Here is a 22223-nt window from a genome sequence, read left to right as displayed (position 1 = left end):
ACCCTACAATATGTCCCATAAACACTTCCAGAATTGCTTAATTGAACTTTTACTCAAATAACAGACTAAATAGGGAATCTACCTTTTTACATAATACTTTGAGTAAGCTATAAAGTGCTTGGCAAATGAAAGTATCCAAATTATAATATAAAGGCATACTTATCTTTTAGGTCAGAAAATATTTGTGTCCAGCACCAGCTAGTCGAATTAGTCAGTATATGAAATGTCTGAACAGTTTTAGCTCTTGATTTTTTTAAAATATTTTTTTAATTGTAGTTGGACACAATACCTTTATTTATTTTCATGTGATGCTCAGGATTGAACCCAGGGCCTTGCACATGCTAGGCAAGCACTCTAGTGCTGAGCCATAACCCCAGCCCTTAGCTCTTGATTTGATCACAAACATAAAGTAAATCAACAAAGTCTTTTGCCTTTGACACCAAAGCAGTTGAGGTAGCAACATATCATTTAGAAAATATTCAATTTATCATTCAGTGGTGTATGTGGATTTGTACTTGATGATGAAGTCCTGTCAAGACCAACCCCTAACAGCTAAAAGTGTTTCTCAAATAGGAAAGCCTGTCGAAACAGAAGGGGTACATACTTGGCACACTTGGCTTGACTACGAGCCTGGCAATCCTCCTGGTATTTAAATAGCTGTTCAGGCATAACATTGCTAACAGCCAGTTTCAGTTTTTGCAGAGGTTCTCTTAAACGATCATCCTGAGAAAAAAACATACTGAAAGTTTTTCAAATATCTTAACAAAATTTATTCAATGAACAGATTCTTAAAAGGTGAAATTTATGTTTCAAGTATTGATTACAGATTTGAAATGTTAGCATATCTAAATATGGACATTTCTTCAATAGCACTGGCTTTTATTAATTAACACTGGATATAAAATTAGAATGAAAAATTTCCCAGTTTGCCAAGGAGAGTCCCAGCTTTTACTTGTTGTCCTTGCAAAACTATTAGTAGTATTTCTTTACATTCTTAAAAAGCCCCATGTTGTTGGGTGTGGTGGTACAACACCTATAATCCCAGTGATTCAGGAGGCTAAGGCAGAGGATTATGAGGTTCAAAGCCAGCCTCAGCAACTCAGCAAGACCCTGTCTCTAAATGAAATACAAAATGTCCCTGGGTTCAATCCCTGGTACAAAAAAAAAAAAAAATGTTTTAAATTATATATACTTTATAATACAAATGATGAAATCTACATTGTGCAGATTACTAGACAGTCCCCATTACAATGGGAAAGCACTCCAAAAAGAAGACAGTTCTCTGGAATACTGGAATATATGATCCGCAGGATCTTTTTTTTTTTTTTTTTTTTTTAGTTGTAGATAGACAAAATATATTTATTTATTTTTATGTGGTGCTAAGGATTGAACCCAGTGCCTCACACGTGCGAGGCAGGTGCTCTACCACTGAGCTACAGCCCCAGCCCTATCTGCATGATCTTGTTTGAGTAGTTACCAACAGGATGTTGGCATCCTGTTCTCTTGGTTATTGTTAGTAATTATGTCTTATGCTGTAAGCAGAAATGCAAGCTCAAGGCCAAAGTGAAAGAGGAAACTGGGAGACTCTTATCCATATGTGTTCTGGGTAAAAAGGAAAACAAGTAGGTTTTTAATCTAATAGCTCTAATCAACCAACTTATTATTTTCAATCTTGCAAAATAACATAGGTAACTATTTAAAACATATTTTTATCACTATCATAGGTGCAGAAATATTTTAAGACTTAGTTTTCCTTTAGTAAAACAATAGAATTTTTTGGTTTTTTTTTTTTAATCTTTTTGCAGTGCTGGGGGATTGAACCCAGGGCTTAATACATGCTAGACAACTACTCTACTGTGAGCTACATCCACAGCACTAAAACAACTGTTTATAAAAGGTGCTTTTTGGTAGAGATGACTTTTTAGAATACAAATTTATTACTAATAATCATTTTAACCTATCCCATATATATCAATTAATAATTACGAAGCACATGACTATCTGCTATAACAACCCATTTTGCTATAATACCCCATTTTTAAATGTCAACATTCAGTATCATGGTTCCTGGATGATTATTTTTGAAGAATTATTTAGCTGAGACCATCTACCTGGAATTAACTGGGATATATTCATACAATAGAACACTATATACATTCTAATTGCATGCAGTAAAAAATTAATAGATTTCCATTGTATGTACACAAACATAAATCTGAAGCACATAATGTTGAGTGTTAAACAGTGAGCTGCAGAAGAAAACAGATAGTACACCTTATATGAAGCTCAAAAAATAAAAAAACTGAACAATATAATGTTCAGGGATTCAAACTATGTGATAGAAAACTTGTTTTCCTACTTCTAATTCCCCCCCCCCACCCATTTCTGCCATTTCAATTATGACAGCAAGCTCCCTCCAACTGCCAATGTTTGAAAAAGCCAGGTAAAGGCACAAAATCTGAGATATTATAATTAAATTCATTCATTAATTTGCTTTGAATTGAGAAAGAATTTATGTCTCTCAATTTACGTGTATAAAGAATCCTATGCTTATCAGATCTTGCTTTCTATACACTGACCAGCCTTAGGAAACATTCTCATAGAGACCTATCAATTATTGAAGAAGTAACTATTTATCAGGGAATCCAAATACCTTCAATATCTTGCAATGATTATTAAATATGTTCAATATGTTCAATCTGATATAAAGCAATTAATGTACAAAGACCCTAACTAGAAATAATTCTCATTTTGTAGGTTACGAAACCTCGAAGGCAGATATTATTACTGTTCCTCTTACCTGGACATTGAGGTGTAACTTCTTTAGCCGTTTTACCAGTGTTTCTTTATTGCATGGCACAAATGCTTCAAGATGGGAGTAGACACCACTACGAATAACAGGGCCTAATTCTTGTAGCTGTAACTCAATGCTGATCATAAAAACAACAAACAGTATGGAATTTTTTTAGGTGGCAAAGGCTGATTGTTGTTCTCAATTTATACTCCCATGATTTCCCAGACAATATTTTTCATAGAATTTACCTCCCTTTCCAATAAACAGTAAAACTACAGAAAACAGTCTGTGAGTCTAACTTCAGAGTAAAGTTTATATGACCACAACAAGCTGGCAACATTTTTTTTTTAATGTTTTATAGTTGTAGATGGGTAGAATGCCTTTATTTTACTTATTTTTTTTTAATATTTATTTTTTTTTAGTTCTCGGCAGACACAACATCTTTGTTTGTATGTGGTGCTGAGGATTGAACCCGGGCCGCACACATGCCAGGGGAGCGCGCTACCGCTTGAGCCACATCCCCAGCCCTATTTTACTTATTTTTATGTGGTGTTAAGGATTAAACAGAGTGCCTCACACATGTTAGGCAAGTGCTCTGCCATTGAGCTACAGCCCCAGCCCTGGCAATACTTTTTTGATGACAGGCATCAAGTATTTTGGGGTTAACCAAAAGTTCATTTCTTCAAAGAGATATTATGCCAGCCCTCCACACCCTGGTAATCACTATAGCAGCCAGTGACACAGTTTCATTTAATTCCTAGAATATTTTTTTCTTTAAGGAAGTTGAAAAAAGTAGAGATTCAGAAAAAAATACCCTCCCCCAGCTATAGACATGAAATACTTTATCTGTCTTTGTTTCCCTTTTTGTGGTATTATAAGATACATATTTAATAGTTTGTTCAACTTATTATAATTTTCCAGTTTCTACTTCTACTTAATACATTAGCTAAGAGAGTAGAAGAGGAGAACGAGAAGGAGGAGGAAGAAAAGGAGGAGGAGAAGGATGAGGAGGAGGTAGAGGAGCAGCAGAAGAAGCAGCAGCAGGAGGACGAGGAGGAAGTTTGCTGCAAAAGTTCTATTCTGGGCAGGACAAACCTACCAATAGCAGAGGTCTCTTTCAAGATGGAAGACATTATTACCTAGCAACTACCACTGAATAAAGATAAGAACAGATAAATTTGAAGACCATGATCAAATTTGAGATCTTGGGGATGGGGCTGTGGCTCACTGGTAGAGCGCTCACCTAGCAGGCATGAGACACTGGATTTAATCCTCAGTACCACATAAAAATGAACTATACTGTGTCCACCTACAACTAAAAAATAAATATTTTTTTTTAAAAAATTGGGGCTCTTGGCAAAAACTATGTCCAAATCATTACATTCTATTATAAGAGAAGATAAAGACAGACTTTGAAGTACTTTTCACAAATGTAAGATGTATCCAAGGATTAAATTAATAGTTTTTTGGGAAGAAAAGAAACCATATCATATAAAGTATATCCATAGACAAATTGTAATTTCATTTAAAATGAGATGTGAAAAATTATACTCCTTGGAATTGGTAGTAGAAAATTCTTGGTATTAGAAAAGCTAAATAGAAAATAAAAAATGGAAGAAGTTTAAGACCTACAAGAACCAGGGGGTCAAATTAAAGGTTCACATGGTAAACAACCACTATGATCATGAGTTCTATGTATAGACATTTGTTAGATAGCATTATGTGGTCAGATAACATGTGTTTAGATAACATCATGAGATTATATCCTCACTAAAAGTCTAGACTCTGGATAGAAGGCCTTCTACCCTTGTCCTGTTAATGAAAGTTCTTTGAAGCTGAAAATTAAAATAGAAACTCCAAGTACTAAGAGATTCCAGGTAAGGGACCTCTGTATAAAAGTCAGTGGTTTCCAAAGAGGTTAACTAAGATACAAGAAGAGCTGACTCTCAAGAGAAACCCTTTATACTGAGATTCCAGTCACTACTCATTGATGTCTCTTCCTTAAAGGAACATCTAACAAAGAGATGGCAGATAGATTTCATTTTAAGTGTACAAAAGGACTGATGGTATAAACCTAGAGCAATTTGTTAAACAGAATGTTTAGGGTGAATGAGGATCACAGGCAAAGAGTATCATGATTTATCAGCAACTCCTGCTTCAGGTAATAGAGAAGAAAATCAAGTCAGCATGTTGTGTATTTGTAGATTCAGGTCAAATTCAATTATGCAAAAGGAAAAGGGTTCCCCATTCTAACTAACTGATCTCTTTTCCTCCCAGGCATAAGTAAGCAATGGTGAAGCAGAGCCAATATACCTGGACAATTTCACGGGGAGAACTACCCCCGAAATCACTGTATGCCTCTCTTGAAGAGCAACTCAGGCTGGGCATAGTGGCATGCATCTGTAATCCCAGCAACTCAGGAGGCTGAGGCATGAGGAACAAGTTCAAGACTAGCTTCAGAATGCATTAAGTATTAAATTCATAAAAATTTTTAAAAAAGACTAGCTTCAGCAACTTAGTGAGGCCCTAAGTAACTTAATGAGAACTTACCTCAAAATAAAAAAATAAAAGGGGCTGGGAATTTAACTTGGTGGTAAAGCACCCCTGGGTTCAATCCCTAGTACCCCCCAAAAAAAAAGAGAGAGAGAGAGAGCGAGCGAGCAGTCCACAGAAGTAAGGCATGTTCGTTTAGGAAAGTGCAAAGAGAGGCCAGAGAGAATAATAGAATAATGTAACTAAAGGGAAATTCAACTCTGAACCTAAGGGCTTAAGGAAATGGAAGCACACCTTCTGTGGAAAAAAAAGTAGGTGGCTCCCCAAAACTCCAAAATTTGTTTCCTGATAGACATGGGAGGACTAAAAATAGAAGCCTAACAGTGGAATGTCAACAGTCTGCTTATTTGAGATGACATGTCCCAAGGATAGTCTCTTGATTCTCTCAGGGGAGAAACACTTGTTCTGTCTCACAGAAGAGTAAAACAAAAAGAACAGTCTCAGTCACAAGAGCTGATCTACTACACTTAGGGCTTTCAGGTGGAAAGAAAAAGAAGAGCTAGTCAGACCCCAGATTATGGAATCTGGGACAGCTCTGATGACTAACAGCAGCACTGTTTATCTGGTGTTTGAAAGGGAGGTAGGTAAAAGGTAGAGACTCAGAAAGAAAGCATTTGCCAGTCTCCAGGCAAATATATCAACCTAGCTAAAATAAAGGACAGAAAAAAGAAACTCCTCTGACAAATACTAGCATCATACCAGGTTACATATTTTCTGAGTTCATTTTTAAACAATACCGGATAAAGATATTACAATTAATTACAAATAGTAATTAGAACTAATCAGTCAATTGATCCTTCTTTAGATCTCACAAGAAACTGTTTACATCATGTATTTATTTAAAAGACAGATTCATAGTATTTCATGTTGTTGTCCTGAATCTTTCCATATGATGTTATAAACCATCAGAGTAAGCATACGTTATCATTATCATTGTGATCATCATTATCATTATCACCGAAGTACTCAGGAATGAACCCAGGGGCACTCTACCACTAAGCTACATTCCCAGTCCTTTTTATTTCTTAATTTAAGATAAGCTTGCTAAGTTACAGAGGTTGGCCTGGAACTTGTGATTCTCCGGCCTTAGCTGCCAGAGTGACAGGGATTACAGGTGTGCACTACTATAACGTCATATGTTATTTTCATCCAAGGAGCTAGATTTGCTGCTTTCATCAGATCATTTTGCGCCTACTTCTGCCTGAAGTCAATTACACACTTCGTTCTTGTTATCAATGGTTAAAATGTGAGCCAACAGTTTAAAAGCATAGCTTATTTGACCATAACCTCAGAACCTACAGGTTCATAACTATCAAATAATTTTACCCTATAAAATTAGCTAAGTATAAAACCTGATCTAAACATAATCTACGATAGGCATGGTGGCACACACCTATAATATATGCTACTCTGGAGGCTGAGGCAGGAGGATCACAAGTTCCAGGCCAACTTCAGTAACCTGCCCAGACCCTTTCTCAAAATAAAAAATATAAAAGGTAGAGTGCCCTAGTTTCAATCTCCAGTACTGCAATCAGTATCAATAATTTATATATCAACCTTTACCTTCCCCTTTCCAATCTGTCACTTTCATGTTACTTCCATCCTATCCTACAATCAGGATTTCTTTATTGACCCACACTTTGCATTTGGCTATAAAATTTTGTATGAATTCTAATCAAACTTATGATCCTCCTGCCTCAGCCTCCCTCCAGCTGTATTTTTATTTATTTTAAGTATTTTTTTTAGTTGTAGATGGAAACAATATCTTTATTTATTTACTTATATGTGGTTTTATGTGGTGCTGAGATTCAAACTCAGTGCCCCACGCATGCAAGGCAAGTGATCTACCACTGAGCTACAACCCCAGTCCCTCCAGCTATATTTTGAAATGAATAAGTCTAAAGATATTTTAGTACTAAAAAGAGAAATACTTACTCTAAAAGAATATTATTCATATCCTGTGTAAAGAATTTTTTCCTTCCTTCTTCATCAAAAAGTTTGGCAGCCTAGAGAAACATAAGAAAGACTGTCAATATAACTCATAATATACAAGAACTCTGAGATGAACTACCTAATGGGGAGAAAAAAAAAGAAAACAAAAGAAAAAGGAACTTCTTAACAGCAGAGTACACAATACCACATAAATTTGTGATCCACAATCAGGAATTGAGAGATCCAAATTCAACTGGATATGTGTATGATTAATAAGTTTGCTACAGCTACTGTAACAAATTATCACAAACTAGGTGACTAAATAAACAGTCCAAAGCCCAAAGTCATGTCATTGGGCTGAAACTGAGGGGTGAGCAGGGCTGTGCAGCTCCAAGCCTCTGGAGTGTAGCCCTGCTTTCACCTGAATTTCAGTCTCCTGATTTTGGACTTGGGATTAAGAATAATTTTGGGGGCTGGGGATGTGGCTCAAGCAGTAGCGCGCTCGTCTGGCATGCGTGCGGCCCGGGTTCGAGCCTCAGCACCACATACAAAGATGTTGTGTCCGCCGAAAAACAGAAAATAAACATTAAAAAAAATTCTCTCTCTTTAAAAAAAAAAAAAAAAAAAAGAATAATTCTTTTTTTTTTTTTTTTTTTTGCACTGAGGATTGAACCCATGGGTGCTTTTGAGACAAGGTCTTGCTAAGTTGCTGAGGCTGGCCTCAAACCTTCAATCTTGTCTCAGTCTTTTGAATCACTGGGATGACAGATGTGTGTCACTGTGCCCAGTTAAATTTCTGGGGTTTTCCTGTGGTGCTGGGGATTGAACCCAGAGCCTTGTGCATGCAAGGCAAGCACTCTACCAATTGAACTATATCTTAGCCCAAACCTCTGTTGTTTTAAGTCACCAAGTTTATGGAGGACAGCTTGCTCCTCATGGTTGCCAGCATTCCTTGGTTGCAGCTACGGCACTCCAATCTTCAAGGACCATATCTCCAATCTCTGTGCTCGGCCCTTAACATGGACTTCTCTAGATACATCACATTTCCTCCTGCTTCCCTCTTCTAGACTGCATGTGATTGCATTTAGGGCCCACAGGATAATCTCCCCATCTCTAGACATTTAACTTCATACCTATATCTCCTTTTTACCATAAATGGTTCAAGGGATCAGAATATGGATATCTTTGGGGAATCATTTTTCAGACTACTACAGATAAAATTCATGTGATTGTTAAGAATATTAAAGAATGAAAGATCAATTTCCTTAAGACAAAAGGTCTTTAGAAACAAAGATATTTAGAAATATTATAGATTATTTCAAAGAAATATCAAGTCTAATCATATGATCAACTCAACAAGAAGCTGCAGACTTTTATGAGCAAACTCATTGAATTCAAGAGACTCTATGTGATTCTGCTTTTAAGTTACAGAGTCAATGACAAACTTTTATAAATAGAATACATGGAATTCTATCAAGATTTCTCATTAGAATACAACCAATGATCCAGATCAAATGTGTGGTTAGGAGCAATCGGTATAAAAAAAATTAACCTTATATGGTCAATAAAAGCACTAGTAGAGTTGGAATCTCTAAGACAAAGTTAAAAGCTAAACATGTAGTGAATAAATACAGTAATATGGAACTGATAGTGATTGTTGGGGAAAAAATTTAAAAAAATTTTTTAAAAACCCATTCAAATGATGGTTTGACAAAGGGACATTCAATATTTAAAAAGAAGCAATGTAATAATAAACCAGCACTGCCTATTTTTAGATTCAATGACCATCAGAGGCATAAAAGTATCCCAATGCCTCAGGAGGCTAAGCCAGGAGGACTTCATTCAAGGCTAGCCTCAGCAACTTAGCAAGACCCTATCACAAAAAAGAAAAAGGGCTGGAGATTAGCTCAGTGGCAAAGTGTCCCTGGTTTCAATCCCCATACTAAATAAATAAATAAATAAACAAACAAACAAACATTCTCTTCATGATGTACTTAAAAAAACCTAAAGTTAATAGACTTATTTCCTTTGAATAAAAATAGGTATGAGAAATTTTGATAAAAAGTTAAACTTTATGAATTTCTGATGAAATTTAAACTTTACAACCTTAAAAACATTAATATAATCTAGTTTTAGAAAATTAGATAGTCATCTGGTAGTCGCAATGTATAAAAACTGTCATGAATCAGTACTTACTGGCCGCTGGGCCTGGCTCTGGCACTACTGTTTATTAAAGTGATTTCACAACCTACTGATGCTTTAAACTGTGGGTTTAGACATATTTGTTTCTATTTCTATTTATTAAAGAATAAACTTTTTGAGGGTGCGGCTATTTAACTTTGTATCCTCGCACTCTATTATATACTTTATAATTATTACCATGTTTAATCCTCATAACAGCCAAGGAATTTGGTATTATAACTCCCATCTTACACACAAAGACCTTAAACCTTAAAAGAGGTTTCATGAAATGGCCAAGTTACTAAGTTGTGGGTCAAAGATTCATTCGAACTGAAGCCTTCTGATGTCAACTGTGAACACTGCCACCTAGCACATAAAGACATTGGTTTGGAAAAGCCAGTCTGGGTTTTACTTAATTAACAACAATGAAAAAACTAGTCAAGATTATTATCAAGGTATAAGCTCCTGCGTTTCATCAATGCTTCCCATTTTAACCAGATGACCAGACAAAATGTTTTTTAAATCTGGACACTCTGTCATAATCATTTGTGGCAAAATTTCCTGAGGAAATTAGACATAGGTCATCTTAAAATCCAAAAGATATAAAACATTAAAAGAGAACAATTCAATAACTTGATCAAACCATATGGTGACTGTCAATTTATCAAATTATTCGAAAATTTTACATGCTATAAGTAGAAGAGATAAGTTTTGGAGACATGCTTCTTAAGACAGGATGAAGACTAGATGTATACAGAGGCAAAAATATAGAAAGAAAGTCAGAATAAAAGCCAAATTTCAAGAAAGGAAATCAAAGTCAAGAGGTTGAAATTGGAAGAATATTACAAAGGGAGAATAGTATAAGAACAAACTGTTTATCAGAGGCATGTGAGCTGAAGATGAATTTTCATCTCTTGAAGAAAAGTACCATTTCATGTTAAAAAAAAAAAAACACAGAGAATTCACAGGTATCCGTAAGTAAAATGAATCTTATTTATTGATAATTTCCTAATGAGGGCTTAGGAAAAAGCCATGTTAACCTTCAAATGGCTATTACAAGTCAGATATTTTTTCTTAAAAGATATGACAGAACCTTACAAAGTTGGACACACTCATCACTAACTAATTAGTTTCTGAAGTGAGATAAGTAGCGCATAACCCAGTAGGCAACATGTAAGCACGAAGTGTAATGGTCCTGGCTTTAAAACTTAATTTTGAATTTTGGCTTGGCCATTTAAAAATTGTGTCCTTGGACAAATTACTTAACCATCTTGATTGAACCTTAGTTTCCTCATCTATTAAATGGAAAAACATTGCATTTGCTCACATGTTTCTTGGGAGGACTGTATTCAGCAATAAGTAAAATAAGGCAATAGGGGCACAGCAGTACCATACTCAGTACATAGCATCGAATTTTACTAAATAAACAGTAGCTATTATTTATTTATTTTTGCAATACTGGGGACTGAACTGAGGGATACTGAGCTACATTCTCTGCCCTTTTATTTTTTTATGTTGAGACAGGGTCTCACTAAATTGCCCAGGCTGGCCTAGAACTTACAATTCTCCTGCCTTAGCCTCACAAGTTCCTGGGTTATAAGCAAGTGCCACCACGCACAGTTCAGAAGCTATTATTAATAATTACATCTTGAAAAACCTGTATCACATCACTAGCACTTTTAAAAACCTATAAAAAAATGAAGAATTCAGGAATGGGGAAATAGGGGGAAAAGAAAGCATGTACTTTGGAGTCAGGCAAATCCCACTGCTTAAAAACTCTGGCTCTAACACTTACAAATTCTATTACTTTGACCACATTTTTTGATCTATCTCCACTTACATTTCTTAAAAGGGAAACAGACACTACATACTACACTTCATAGAAACATTGAAAATATTAAAAGAAAAACCCTAAGATTAGGTCAACGAGCAAATTTTTTTAAAGAGCTAAAATAAAGTAACTTTTTCAAAAAGGCTGAAAGCAACAAATGAGAAAAGCTATACCATGCAAAAATAAACAGAGGTCTACAGTAAAATCATACAAAATTAAATTGAAGGTAAAAAGCATTAATTGGACCAAAAGGGTAGCCTTCTGATGATAATCACTGCACTAAAGATGCAGCCATCATAATCTTACGAATGAAACAGCAAAAGCGATAGCAAACTCAAGTTACAACTAAAAGAAGTATTGACAATGAGATATTTTAACATATTTCCTCTGAATCCTGGACTCATGATGGGGTATAAAACAAGTAAAAAATAGAGAGGAAGCAATTAGTAAGTCATTACCTTAGAAGAAACAATACAGAAAAATAATAGAATTGATTAATAAAATCCAAGAGCCAGTTGTAGGAAAAATTAGGTAAATCTCTTGCTTCCCTCAGATATTTCTTGAGTTGTAAATATATATTTAGAAAGAGAGAAATAAATGGAGAAATGGAGAATGGAGAAATCCTAGCAGGAAAAAGAAGGGTATAAAATAGTTTAAATATTACAATACCATTAATGATAATTTTTAGCAATAACATATTTGAGGATGTATAGATTAAAATACAGAAAAATAGCTGTTTTATAATGATTATTTCTGCTCGGGGTAGGAAACGTAAGATAATGGGGATCTTAAGAATGTAATAAAAAAAATTCTGCAATGACTAAACTATGGCATAGGTTCAACAAATAAACATGTCAAAATAATCAGAAAGCATTTTAAGCTAGATTTGGCACATTTTTAATATAAAAAATATTATCTCTCTTTGTAAGATATAACTGGATTTGCAGCTAATTAAACCAATGAAGATTATGAATCCAAGCTGATGTGGAGAGGAATCTATGATGACAGGCCAGTCTCAGCTCTTAGCTTTTTCTTTGGTACCAGGGAATGAACCCAGGGATCCTTAACCACTGAACTACATTCCCAGGCCTTTTTATTTTTTTCTTGAGGCTAAGTTGTTAAGGCTGGCTTTGAACTTGTGATCCTCCTGTCTCAGCCTTCCAAGTTGCTAGGATTATAGGCAGGTGCTAAAGTACCTGGCTAAGCTCTTAGCTTGGTCTTACTGGGAACACAAGGCATGTATACTACTGATTAGCTGGGAAAATAGGTTATAAAAACTGGATGTCAATCAACATTGACCAAAGAAAGAAGTTCAGGTACATTTCTGCAGTGTTTTTCTTTCTTTCTTTCTTTGGTCTATTTTTTTGGGGGGAAGGAGGGGGTGTTGAGGATTTAAACCAGGGGCAATTTACCAGTGATGTACATCCTCCACCCTTTTACTTTTTGAGATAGGATCTCACTAAGTTGGTCAGGACCTCACTAAGTTGTTGAGGCTGGCCTTGAACTTGTGATCCTCCTGTCTCAGCCTCCAGAGCTGCTGTGATTACAAGTATGTGCCACTATACCTGGATGCCCTATTTTCTTTACATGACTATGTAGATAATAAAAAATCATAAAATCTATGTGAAAAAATATTTATAAGGCGGCTGGGCACGATGGCACACGCCTGTAATCCTAGCAGCTAGGGAGGCTAAGGCAGAAGGATCGTGAGTTCAAAGTCAGCCTCAATAAAAGTGAGGTACTAAGCAACTCAGTGAGACCCTGACTCTAAATAAATTACAAAATAAGGCTGGGGATGTGGGCTCAGTGGTCAAGTGTCCCTAAGTTCAATCTCCAGTACCCCCAGGCAAAAGTTTGTAAGGTGAACTGAAATAATAAAAGAATCACCTATTCCCATGTTGTAACTATAATTATTTCAATTTAAGAGAAAAAGCCTATGTGGAGAACCAATGTCTAAAAGGGAATATGGAAAATTAAAAGTTGTTGCTAGGGCTGGGGTTGTAGCGCAATGGTAGAGTGCTTGCCTAGCATGTAGAAGGCTTTGGATTCGATCCTCAGCACCACTTAAAAATAAAATAAAGGGGGCTGGGGATGTGGCTCAAGCGGTAGTGCGCTCGCCTGGCGTGTGTGCGGCCTGGGTTCGATCCTCAGCACCACATACAAATAAACATGTTGTGTCCGCCAAAAACTAAAAAATAAATATTAAAAATTCTCTCTCAAAAAATAAAATAAAATAAAGGTATTATGTCCATCTACAACTAAAAAAATATTAAAAAGTTGTTGCTACAAGAGCATTGGGATTACAGGGAATAATTTTTGTCTTTAAAAATGAAGCTTTTATTACTATGTTTGTGCAGCAAATAAAAACCAAGAGAATTATTACACTTACTACACGGAGGTCCTCGATGCGTTTTTCAAGAAGTACAGGTAGACCTTCTGGGAGTGTAGGTACCACCTTAGGCATAACCTGAGAGGTGAAGGTTGGCTGGGTGGTATTTCCATTTTCTCCCCCTGATTCAGATAGGGGGCTACCATCAGAAGCAGCATCCAGTAATCTGTCAAAGTCGAAATCATCCAGTATCTCTAGGGCATTTTCAGCTTCCTGAAACAATTCGTGTTCATTTGTGCTAACAAAAATGGGGAGCTCTGGATCAGTGCTGTTCAGATTTAATTCTGGGACGTCATTCCCCAATGCTGTAGCAGCACAAAGAGGCTTGGTAAGTGAGGAGGTCGATAAGGTCACAGGAACTTTGGGGTTAGAATCTGTTTTTAATGCATCCTTCTCTTTCTGAAATTTTCGAATCATGGCAGCTAGAGAAAGAGAATCTTTATATCGTTTCTTCTTTTTTTCAGACTTGTGTGAATTTAGAGCCACAACTCTGTGAAGAAAAAAGCGATCAGTGAGGCTACATATAACTTTAACTATCTTCTGATCATTTTTCATTTTCCACTCTAGGAATAGCCATGTTGGCAACCAGATATGGATATGTGTAATTCTCAATGATAACCTCCTTACATGAACCATAGGGAAAGGTCTCAATTTAGCTATCGATTCATCTAGAAATCTTTTCCAAATCCCATGGCTTAGATGTTTCTACATGTGCTACAAAATCTAAAAGACTATTAGTACTTGAAGGGAGGTCAATGTTTCATTTGTTATACACCCCAAACCTACAACAGTCCTAGTGTAGAAGAAAAAATATTTACTTAAAAAATTTATAATTTGAAAAAAAACAATAAAAGGTATTACTTATAGCTTATGTTTCACAAAAGGTTTACTTGTAAATAATGAATATTTAAGATAACCATTAGTGGGCTAGGGTTGTAACTCAGTGGTACACCTAGCACATGTGAGGCACTGAGTTTGATCCTCAGAACCACATAAAAATAAATAAAATAAAGATATTGTGTCCACCTAAAACTTAAAAAAAAAAAAAAGTTAAAAAGAAACCTTTAAAGATAATCATTATTAATGCACCCAATTTTTCTCCCCCTAATCTCTTAATGACTCTAGGTCATGATTACAACAGTAATCCCATGTTTAGGAGAGGAGAAATACCTCCCTAAATCAATCTTTTGGATACAGACAGCCTCGGATGCAGATGTTCCTCCCTGCTAAGGAGGGACAGAAAACCCAGATTTTCATAAGTTTTTCCCTTCTATCTGTGAAAAATGCTACTGAGAAGTAGAGACAATGCCAATTTTTAATTATATCATACAAATATTTTATTCTTCAGATGTAAGATTTATTTTCGGTATTAAGGATTGAACCCAGGGGTGTTCTAATACAGAGCTACATTCCCAGATCCTCAGCCCTTTTTATTTTTTAATTTTGAAACAGGGACTAAATTGCCCTGGTTGCTCTCAAAATTTCAACCTTCCTGCCTCAACCTCAGGAGTTGCTAAGATTATAGGTATGTGCCACCAGTCCAGCTGACTTAAGGCTTTTGAAAAATTCTATTTGTTTTTTAGCAGCAATATGTCATCTAAAGTCATAAGCATTAAGAATAGCTAAATTGGGCTGGGGATGTAGCTCGGTGTTAGATTTCTTGGTTAGCATGTGTGAGGCTCTGGGTTCGATCGCTAGTACTGTCAAGGGTGTGGTGGATAGAATCAATGACATTTTTCCCCCCCTTTTCCTCCTCTTCTTTTTTTTGTGGTGCTGGGGATTAAACCCAGAGCCTCCCACATGCTAGGCAAGTGATCTACCACTAGGTTATATCCACAGGCCATGATTTGTTTTTTTAAATATTAAAACAACTATAAATTGTTCATATATAGGCTACTGCTAATCCTTAATCCCAGACATCAAAATTTAGTGTTAGTACCAAAAGATTAAAAAAAGTGGGCTGGGAAAATAGTTCAGTTGGTAGACTGCTTGCCTCACATGGGCAAGTCCCTGGGTTCAATCCCCAGTACCACAAAAAAAAAAAAAAAAAAAAAAGTTATTTGAGGGCTGAGGTTGTGGCTCAGTGGTAGAGTGTTTGCCTAGCATGTGTGAGGCACTGGGTTTGATTCTCAGCACCACATTAAATAAACAAACAAACAAACAAACAAATAAATAAATAAAATAAAAGTATTGTGTCCATCTACAACTAAAAAATTTTAAAAGAAAGTAATTGGATCTTTATGCCATCTTTTAAAACTAGCTCTTGCTGGTTAAACAAACAAAAACTGTAATGAGCAAAATGCTCAATGTACTACTCTAAAAATCTGATCTTAAACATCATGAGTCTCATAAATGACAATGCCTTCCAGTTATTAATGTATAACAAAATATCATTAAAACATAACTAAATTACTACTATTTATAAATATTAAATTAGACTTAGCTACTCTTAATTAGTGGTGAACCTTCATTAATTTATTTATTCTAAAAGGAGAAACAGACTATGACAGTAGTTCTCTTATTGGGTTCCACTTACCCCAGTTGTTTAGGTACTTTTTTCCTTGGTTTCTTCTCCTTTTCCCCTTCCTCTTTCCGTTTCCGCTTCTTCATTTCGATATCATCTTCTTTTATTTTGGGAACCTGCAAAAATGATAAAATAATACACCATTTATTTATTTATTTTAAAATTTATTTTAAGAATGCATCATTTATTTAAATATCAATGCTCTCTTTTTTTTATGTCAGCAGTGGTTTTTCTCAAGTGTCAAAATGTAATAGCATTACTTGCTTCAAGTGCACGTTCTTGGGGTCCATAAGCACTTTCAGTTCTCTAGAACAGGGCCTTCAAATATGAATTTTTGACATGCATTTTGATGATTCTGGTACAAGTAAGCCTTTGGCCCTCATGTCAGCAAACATTTACCTATGTACATTATTCATTTCCCAAATGCAGTATATCCAATTCTACAGAATTTGTTAATTAGATCTTAAGAAAGGTAACAGTTATCAACAGTCATTTCTTTTTTCTTTAATATTTCTTTTTTTTTTAGTTTTAGGTGGACAAAATATCTTTATTTTATTTTTATGTGGTGCTGAGGATCGAACCCAGTGCCTCACACATGCCAGGTGAGCGCTCTACCACTTAAGCCACATCCAGAGCCCTACCAACAGTCATTTCTATAGCACGTCGTCTTCTTTTTTTTTTTTCAGTCATTGATGGACCTTTATTTATTAATATGTGGTGTTGAGAATTGAACTCAGTGCTTCACACATGCTAAGCAAGCGCTTTGCCACTGAGCCACAACCCCAGCCCAGCAAGTCTTAACCTATCCTAGAAATTTAACTTTATCCCAAAACAGCAGACAATTAAACCACATTATAGAGAGTAAAAGAAAACAATTCTGTGATATAAATACCAATTTTCCCAAATCCACATACTTTTATTTTAAAGCATGCATTAAGTATATAATCATTGAGCTATGGTTAGTATTTTACTTCTCCTTATATTCACAACTGTGGACCATGTTAAGATTCAAAAGGTATATCCTATTAATTTAACGTTTAGCCTTTAGCATTGCAGTGTTGAAGAAACTCACCTTGGGTGGCTTGTGCTTTTGGTTGTCTGTGATATCTTCTTCTTCAGTATCTGAAGCTTGGCGAAACTGCAGAGTGCCAGTGTTGATATAAAAGCCTCCATACTTTGTTGTTAAAGAAGCAGGAACTAATTCATCATACTAGATTAAAAGGAAAAACTTTAAGATATATCTTATTGTCTATAACTCTAAATGTCAAAGACATTCATTCATCATGGAAACATTTTCCTTAAAAACCAACTGCAAAACTGACTGCAAACCTAGTAATCCCACTGCTGGGTACGTGCCAAGGGCATCATGCTTAATTTAAAAGAAATGAAATGAATGGGGGGGAGGAGAAGTTAGGATAGCAATTAGGATGTCTGCATTCTTGTGGTTCAATGTAGCATTATTCACAACAGCCAAGATACAAAATAATCTGAGCGTCTGTTAATAAATGAATAGATTTTTAAAATGTGGTCTATTAATACAGTGGAATACTATTTAGCCTTAAAAAACAGGAAATTCTGTCATTTGCAACAACATAGATCAACCTAGAAAAATACCATATAATCTCCCTTACATGTGCAATCTAAATAAACTAAACTTAGAGATGTAGGGTAGAATGGTAGACAGATGCTCAGGGGGAGTAGCAGAAGAGGAAATGAGAGGTGCTGGTCAACAAGTTCAAAATTATAGGTAGACAGGAAGAATATGAAATGGTATTCTATTAAACTATAGGGTGATTATAGTTAATAATAATGTATATTTCAAAATAACAAGAGAGGAGTTTTCAATGTTCTCACCAAAACAATTGATGTTTGAGGTGACAGATATGACATTGATCATTGCAAAATGTACATGTCAAAACATTATGTTGTACCCCCCTGAAAATGCGCATTATAATTTATCAATTAAAGAAAAAGAAAAAAGGACTGCAATGAGGAAGTTCATAGAATAAATTTAGAAAAAGTTCATTATCTGGAATAAAAGTCAGTTCTAATCATTTGGTATATTTAACAAAGGATATTACCTGATGAGAAAAAGTTAAGGATCACTACCACTATTTCTTTCTTCATTCTCACTGCTACTATTCTTAATATCAATTTTTTAATACCTCATTTTATTTATTTATATTTATTTGTATGTAGTGCTGAGGACTGAACTCAGTGCTTCACACATGCTAGGCAAGCACTCTACCACTGAGCCACAATGCCAGCCTGGTTTCAAATGTTTTTGATGAGAAGCTTAAACACAGTAAAACAGATGGCTGAATGACCATATAAAGAGATTATAATCATACACTTATTCTGTTTTGGTGAGATATTATATATATACATATACATATATATATATATATTTTTTTTTTTTTTTTTTGGTGGGGGGTGGTACCAGGGATTGAACTCAGGGGCACTTGACTACTGAGCCACATATCCCCAGCTCTATTTTGTATTTTATTTGAGACAGGGACTCACTGAGTTGCTTAGCACCTTGCTGTTGCTGAGAATGGCTTTGAACACACAATATTCCTGCCTCAGCTTCCCAGGCCTCTGGGATTACAGGTGTGCGCCATTGTGCCTAACCCTTCATTCCTTTTTCAATTTGGCAGCCTAAATGTGAAATTATTTTTAATGCTTCAAAGCATTTATTTTCAGATATTTTTAGTAATAAGCACATGATTCTAAAAATTAATTAGAACCAGATTATTTTCATTTTTTATAAAATAATTTGCAAATGTGGAAAGTTTACTGAGAACACAACAAGGAATCATTTAATTAGATTACAATTGTTTGATGCCTGGATTATCTCATAAACAGAACAAAAGAATTTGTTAAGGGCAATGATAGTAAATTAGTTTGGAAGTCAACTTGTATAATAGTTTGATTTCCTCTTATAAAATAAGGACCTATATTGTCTTATAAATGTCAGTAACCAACTATATAACTCAACAACTCTATCTACAAAATTATCTTTTTTTTTTCCAAAAATTATCTTTTTTAGAGCAGTAACTTTCAAATTTTCTTCCCTATAACACAAGTGGAAAATCCACTGCACATCAAAACCAAGCATATGGGCTTGGGGTGGTAGCTCAGTGGAAGAGCACTAACCTAGCACATGTGAGGCACTGGGTTCAATCCTCAGCACCACATAAAAATAAATAATCAGTATACTACAGTGACACAGTCATATCAATGTTTATTGCAGCTCAATTCACAACAGCCAGACTATGGAACCAACCTAGATGCCCTTCAACAGATGAATAGTTAAAGAAAATGTGGTATATATACACAATGGAATATTACTCAGCCTTAAAGAAGAATGAAACTATGGCATTTGCCACTAAATGGATGGAGCTGGAGAATATTATGCTAAGCGAAATAAGCCAATTCCAAACAACAAAGGCTGAATATTTTTTCTGATATGCAGATGCTAATTCACAATAAGCGGGGGGGCTAGGGTAAAATAGAGGTACTTTGGATTAGGCAGAGAAAAGTGAAGGGAGGGGAGGGGGTTTGGGGGTAGTAAGGATAGTAGAATAAATTGGACATTATTACCCTTTAAGGTAATAATTACTTCTTTAAGGCTGAGTAATATTCCATTGTGTATATATACCACATTTTCTTTATCCACTCATCTGTTGAAGGGCATGTAGGTTGGTTCCATAGTACATATATGAATACTTGAGTGGTGTGATTCTACATCATATACAACCAGGAGAATGAGAAGTTATACTCCAGTTATATATGTTGTATCAAGATGCATTCTACTGTCATGTATAATTAATTAGAACAAATAAAAAGGTAAATAAATAAAATGAAGGTATTGTGTACATCTACAACTAAAAAAATTCTAAAAACAAGCGTATACATACATAATAAAATTATGTGATCTTTAATAACTCCTAATCTATTTGATGTCATATTCTTTAAAAATACTAGTCATACCCTTTATTTTTTATTTTTTTAAAATATTTATTCTTAAGTTTTAGGTGGACAAAATGTCTTTATTTTACATTTATGTGGTGCTGAGGATCAAACCCAGTGCCTCATGCATGCTAGGTGAGCACTCTACCACTGAGCCACTACCCCAGCCCCAAGTCATACCCTTTAAATAGACATATAAGCCAATTATGGCTTGAAAAAGTCAGTTTGTATTTAAAAATACTCTAAATGCTACAAAGGAGCTAGGGATATGACTCAGTTGGTAGAGTGCTTGCCTCGCATGTACACGGCCCTGGGTTCAATCCCTAGCGCGTGCGCACACACCCACAAAGTCTAAATGCTATAAAAGAAGTTATTAATTAAAATTATTCATAAAAGTCTACATACTATAGATTTCAACTGTAATGAAAAGCCAAAACTGTGCAGTTATATGGCTGTCACAGGCTAGGAGAGAAGGGAGGGATAAATGGGCAGAGCATAGAGGAATTTTAGGGAAGTATCACTACTGTAATACTATACTATATACTATAATACTATAATGGTGGATACATGTCATTATACATTTGTTCAAACTCAAAGAATGTACATCTGGTGGGAACATTGATGTGAACTATGAACTTTGGTGATACTGGTGGATCAATGTAGGTTCCTCAATTGCAACAAATGAATGATTACGATATAGAATATTGATAATAGAGGAGGTTGTGTGCCTTGGGGCAAGGTGTACATGGATGCTCTCTGTACTTTCTGCTTATGTTTTCTGTGAATCTAAAACTGCAGTAGAACATAAAGTTTATTACCTTTTTTTTAAGCTATTTATGTAAGCATGCATAAATGTTTACCCATGAGTTCCTTTTTGGATTATTCAGATTTTGAAATCTGATATAATGTTAACATTATTGCTAATGCCTTGTACTTGCTTTATGCTTCAGCATGTTTATATTCATCACCTTATTTGGGCCTCAGAATAATTCTGAGCAAGTAATGGTAGAGAAAACCAAGTGATGCTATAAAGCCTGCTCCTGGTTACATGGTGACTTAGAAACTGATGTAGAACTAGATTCTAGGACTTCTACCTTGAGTTCCAAATCACAGTCAAGACTCTTGAAACATTCCATAACCACACTGGCTGTTAACCTTTTTGATTGTGGAAAGGTATCCCTATCTCATGTAACTCTATATCATGTACAACCAGATCAATGAGAAGTTATACCCTATTTATGAATGATGTATCGAAATGCATTCTACTGTCATATATAACTAATTAGTACAATAAAAATATATTTAAAAAGAAAAAGGTATCCCTATTCCAAAGGGCCCTATTGATATGTCATAGTTAGTCAGGACACAAAAAAAAAATTTTAAAGTATGACAGGATATTCCATATGCATCATGCTGGATGACCTTCCTATCATATCATTCTCTTGCCTGTATATGCTTTGTCATCAACTAACTATACAAGAAAGCACTGTAACCACAGGCAAAAGACATGCTAATTTGTGAGTAGTGTAAAAGTTAAATAGAGTCATTCTGCACACTCTAAGTAATCACTGTACACTGTATAGATATTATAATCCCAGGGATTAGATTACTCTACTAATGGACAATAATAGAAGAACATACTCCCTAAGGCAAAATAGGAACACCCTCATTCATATTCTACATGATCAAGAGATTACTACCATCCTTATGAAATCCTGCTTCCTCTTAGAAAAGAAAGAATTTCAGGAGAAAAGCTATAGGATTCGATCAAAACAGACTGATATTAGAGGCTGAAACCACTGTGATAGTAAGGCATACTGCAATTTTAAAATTAAGAGTATTTTATAGATGTCTGCCAAATCAAGTTCAATCCAGTGGCACCAATATTGCTTTGTCTCATCTTCAAACTCATTTCAAAATATACCTGCCCAAAGTAAGGGAATATTAAAAAAAAAAAAAAAAAAAGAATTCAAGATGAAAATACCATTTGACCTATAAATTCCATTGCTTAGAAATTTAGCCTACCTATCTTGTGGTTTTTTTAATC

General features: G+C 35.2%; 1 protein-coding gene across 3 annotated transcripts in view; it reads right to left on the bottom strand.

Moving 5' to 3' along the window:
- Window positions 1–22223, bottom strand: part of UBN2 (ubinuclein 2) — a 91212-nt gene that overhangs the window by 44921 nt on the left and 24068 nt on the right. For all 3 annotated transcript variants that reach the window (XR_014021297.1, XM_081288483.1, XM_081288484.1), the window contains exons 4-9: window positions 17277–17414; window positions 16217–16320; window positions 13681–14170; window positions 7283–7353; window positions 2801–2930; window positions 605–723 (exon numbers count right to left, since the gene is read on the bottom strand). Coding sequence is in view for 2 of the 3 variants with exons in the window: in XM_081288483.1 (XP_081144609.1) it covers window positions 605–723; window positions 2801–2930; window positions 7283–7353; window positions 13681–14170; window positions 16217–16320; window positions 17277–17414 (1052 nt within the window). In the remaining variant the exon portion in view is untranslated. The remainder of the gene's footprint in view (window positions 1–604; window positions 724–2800; window positions 2931–7282; window positions 7354–13680; window positions 14171–16216; window positions 16321–17276; window positions 17415–22223) is intronic.

The sequence above is a fragment of the Spermophilus citellus genome, assembly GCF_964194105.1.
Source record: "Spermophilus citellus genome assembly, chromosome: 3".
NCBI classification, from domain to species: Eukaryota; Metazoa; Chordata; class Mammalia; order Rodentia; family Sciuridae; genus Spermophilus; species Spermophilus citellus.
This window is presented reverse-complemented; position numbering and strand designations above follow the sequence as displayed.